The 4294-nt window shown below is 57.1% G+C and overlaps 1 protein-coding gene across 2 annotated transcripts in view; it reads left to right on the top strand.

The window, feature by feature from the left end:
- LOC102763747 (cytochrome P450 26B1) overlaps window positions 1-4084 on the top strand; it is a 20031-nt gene extending 15947 nt beyond the window's left edge. For both annotated transcript variants that reach the window (XM_006775284.2, XM_006775283.2), the window contains exons 5-6: window positions 157-441; window positions 828-4084. In XM_006775284.2, coding sequence (XP_006775347.1) covers window positions 157-441; window positions 828-1220 — 678 coding nt within the window. In that variant the 3' untranslated portion in view covers window positions 1221-4084. The remainder of the gene's footprint in view (window positions 1-156; window positions 442-827) is intronic.
- The last annotated feature ends 210 nt before the right edge of the window (window positions 4085-4294 follow it).

A 4294-nucleotide genomic window follows, 5' to 3' on the forward strand; every position in this document is an offset into this window, starting at 1 on the left:
GCCCAAAGGCTCCAGCAACATGAGGCTTGGAGGAAGCAGGCAGGACCCAGCTAGAGGACGCTGAGGCTCAGGGGACCCTGGCAGAGTGGGGTTCCCCCGGGCTGGGTCTGCCTGGCTGAGCGAATCCCTCACGGTGCCTCTCCTCTCTGCGCGCAGGACGGGACCCTGGAGCTGATCTTTGCGGCCTACGCCACCACCGCCAGCGCCAGCACCTCGCTCATCATGCAGCTGCTGAAGCACCCGGCGGTGCTGGAGAAGCTGCGGGAGGAGCTGCGGGCCCACGGCCTCCTGCACAGCGGCGGCTGCGCCTGCGAGGGCACGCTGCACCTGGACACGCTCAGTGGCCTGCACTACCTGGACTGCGTCATCAAGGAGGTCATGCGCCTCTTCACGCCCATCTCCGGCGGCTACCGCACCGTGCTGCAGACCTTCGAGCTCGACGTGAGCCTGGGCCCCTGGGGGTGGGCCTCAGGGGGCCCGTGGGAGCACTGCCTTGGGCTGATGGGAAAGAACAGACTCCCCTCCTCGGGGTACCTCAGTCTGATGGGGAGACAGCCCTTGTTTCCAAGGAGCTTTCGATCTGATGGGCGAGACCTCGACCCAAATGCTGGGTCGGACGAAGCCAGCGTGGGTGTCATATATGACGTTGCATGTAGACACTCTGTAAATAAGACAACTCACATGCTGAGGGTGCTGGCCAGGCCAGGGGATCGCAGTAGGGTGTCCCTGGGAACATCTGGGGGGCGGGGGGCTGGCAGGCAGGGAGTCCGGGCCCTCTTGGATCTCCGCTGGCCTCACCACCACCCCCTTCCCCATCTTGCCTCCAGGGTTTCCAGATCCCCAAAGGATGGAGCGTCATGTACAGCATCCGGGATACTCACGACACGGCGCCTGTGTTCAAAGACGTGAACGTGTTTGACCCCGACCGCTTCGGCCAGGCTCGCAGCGAAGACAAGGACGGCCGCTTCCATTACCTCCCCTTCGGCGGCGGCGTCCGGACCTGCCTGGGCAAGCACCTGGCCAAGCTGTTCCTGAAGGTGCTGGCAGTGGAGCTGGCCAGCACCAGCCGCTTTGAGCTGGCCACCCGGACCTTCCCCCGCATCACCCTGGTCCCTGTCCTGCACCCCGTGGATGGCCTCAGTGTCAAGTTCTTTGGCCTGGACTCGAACCAGAACAAGATCCTGCCCGAGACGGAGGCCATGCTGAGTGCCACGGTCTAACGGAGCCTGGCCACACCCCTGCCTCAGCCGGCCGGGCCCTGGGGTGGGGGCGATGGAAGGGTACAAACCTGTGTGTGGGAGGGGGCTGCAATCCAGGGAAGGGGAGCGGCCCCCATACCGGCCCTCCCGTTTTCTCTCCCTGGCAAGCCCTACCCAAAGCCAAAAGGGCCCAGCTCTTTGGCTCCTGCTTCTCCCAGTCTCTCTCCAGTTCCCACCAGCTTAGCTCCCGGGACAGGGCATGGCGGGGGCTCCACATGCCCGTTACAGTGTTAAATGGCAGCCAGCTCACGCTGCAGCATTTGCTTGTCATGTTCCCAATGGATCCCTCCCTGCCCATTTCGTTTGGACCCTATTGGTTTGAGGTCATGTGGTCGACATGGGGGGGTGGGCAGGAGGAAGAGTTGGGCTCTTCGGCCCCCCGCCCGCTCCTGCCTCTCTTCAGAATCAGGCACCTGCCCCTCCTGGTCTTCACCTAGAGTCCCCCCCTTTGCCAGTTTGGACATTTGAAATTACCTATTGCTGCTACTTTTTTCTTTCCTCTGAAGTTGGGGCAAAGGGCTCCAGGCCCTGTCCTCCCAGCATCCTCTCTGGTGGCCCTGGGCATGCACACAGCAATGACATCCCCACCTCCCGGCCGAGTGGTCTTGAGCCCATCCTGCTCCACTGTTACCCGCCGCCCCCCGCCCCCCCAAGGCCCTTGGCTCATATTTATTCACTGATCTAACCGAATCTGGGCGTTACTGGGGACTGGAATTGCACCTTCTCCACCCCCCCAGCCTCCGTCCCAGCTGCCCGGGGACTGACTTCTGCGCGTGACTCAGCCTCTCTGGCTGAGGTTCAGAAGCTCCCCCAGGCTCCAGACCTTCTGTGGGTTCAACCTCAACTGCACTTCTGGGGTGAAATCCATCACCTCTGCCTTTTTCCCCCTGCTAAAGGTGAGGAATGGCCCACTGCTTCTCCCCGCCCCCCACCTCTGTCCACAGCCTGGGGACCTGGAGGCTGCCACCATCTCCCAGTCACTGTCCCCCGGGCGGGGTGCCCCCACTGGCTGGTGAGTGTGGGGAAGGATACGGGTTCTTTCTCTGACAGGGAGCGAGGGGCTCCACTGTCCCTTCCTTAACCTTCACCCTTCGGCCTTGGAAAGGTGTCCTTGAAGCCCCTTCCCACCTCTATGCCACTGTCTGCTTAGCCCAGCTCAGGGTGTGGGACGAGACGAGGGCCAGGGGAGGTGAGCTAGAAGGCAGCCCTTCCTCAGCGGTCCTGAGGCGGCTGCAGGGAGGCTGCAGGGAGAGCTGAGGAGAGCATGTGCGAGTTGTCAGAAGTGATTTGCTTGGAAATGGGCCAGTCGGGGGATGACTGGGGGAAAGAGGGGTAGCTGCTGCCACCAGCATTTGGAGTCCGCAATTTGGGACGCCCCCCCGGGCTGGTTTGGGGCCTTTGATGAGTCTTCAGCGATCTTGTCTGGTTGTGGATTTTTCTTTGCTGTCTGTGTTTCTCAGTTGGCTTCTGATGCTATAAAAGCGATGAATCCTCTTTACAAGAAAGCCAGCACACAGAGGAAGGTTCCAGGTGTCGATGCGTTTGCCTCTCCAAGAGGCGACCGCTGTGACCACTCAGTGGCCGCCTCTGATGGTGCTGTGGGGACAGATGGCTCTGGACCCCACTCAGAACCACCTGTCCTCAATTGCTTCATTTGGTTTCTACCTTTTCATTATTAAAAAAGAGCGTGGAGCAGATATCATTGGCAAAACATAGACCTTTAAAAAAATTAGTCAAATCTCTCAATTTCTCTGCATTCTGAAAAGCAGGCAAAAATGTGTTAAGACTCATCAGAACTTGCAGGATAGCTGCATGGTCCACCAGAATTGGCCGGCCACAAAAAACCCGGAAGTTAACCCTTCAAGCCAACCCAGCTTGCCCCGGCCCAATCGTGCTGGATCGAATAGCTAGGGATGCACGGGTGCAGCTTCAGGCAGGGAGTCCGCTGGGCGTGGGCATGGCCCTGGCGGGGGTGGGTGGCTGGAAGGCGCTGGAAGGCCTCAGTGGACCTTCCGTGTGGGGTGACCAGCTGGAGAGGGGCAGAGAGGAGGCTGAGGAGGGTCCCTGTGAGGAGGAAAGAAGGATCGTTTGCCCTGCTGGGTCTCAAAGGTAACCAGAGAAGGAAGAAAGCTCTTGGCCGGCTGGGTGAGGGGTTCCCATGTCGACGTCCATCCATCTCTCCTCTGTGCGCCCATCGGTGTCCGTGTGTCTGTGTGTAGGTTTTCTAGATGTAGCGTAGATGGGTGATGTTTCCTCACTTACCATTCCTAACGATCGTAACTTGACGTTAAAGAGACAAAACCCCACAACACTTCTCCTGCCCCGGGCTTGCAGATTGAAGCACTTTCGATGTTGGGCGCTGGTGTTTGTGTTCTGGGCACCATCCTGACCCTGCCCAGATCGCCATGATATTATTTTATACACAAAACTTTTTTTTTTCATAAATGTTATAATTTTGTGTCTGTCTTTATAAACTATTATAAGTACTATTTTTGTTATAATTCAAAATAGATATTTAGTATAAAGTTTTTGCTGTTAAATATTTGTTATTTAGTAAAATATGAATTTTTCTCTATTGTAAACATGGTTCAAAATATTAATATGTTTTTATCACAGTTGTTTTAATATTGAAAAAGCACTTGTGTGTTTTGTTTGGAGATGAAACCGGTGCCGTGTGAGTGTTTTTGCTGTCACGTGGGCTTCATCTGTATATAATATTCCGTGTTGCATATTAAAAAAAATGAATGTGGTGCATTTTGTGATTTTGAAAGTACTCCATGTGGCTCTTTTATAGGCTTCCGTAATAAACCGTGGGGACGCACCTCGCTTGGCTCTCTGGTCTCTGCCTTCTCGGCCTCACTGAAAGGGACACCTCCCCCCCCCCACATTCCCTTCAGCAGCTCCCAATCCCACCTGCCCCGCAGGGGGTTCTTCTGAAAGCATTTGGCCTGTGGACCCACCTGGCACTCCTTGTGTGCAGGCAGAGAGCAGTCCGAGGCAGGGCCCTTCGACAAGCAGGGTCCCGGGGGGAAGGG

The sequence above is a fragment of the Myotis davidii genome, unplaced genomic scaffold (assembly GCF_000327345.1).
Source record: "Myotis davidii unplaced genomic scaffold, ASM32734v1 scaffold247, whole genome shotgun sequence".
Classification (NCBI taxonomy): domain Eukaryota; kingdom Metazoa; phylum Chordata; class Mammalia; order Chiroptera; family Vespertilionidae; genus Myotis; species Myotis davidii.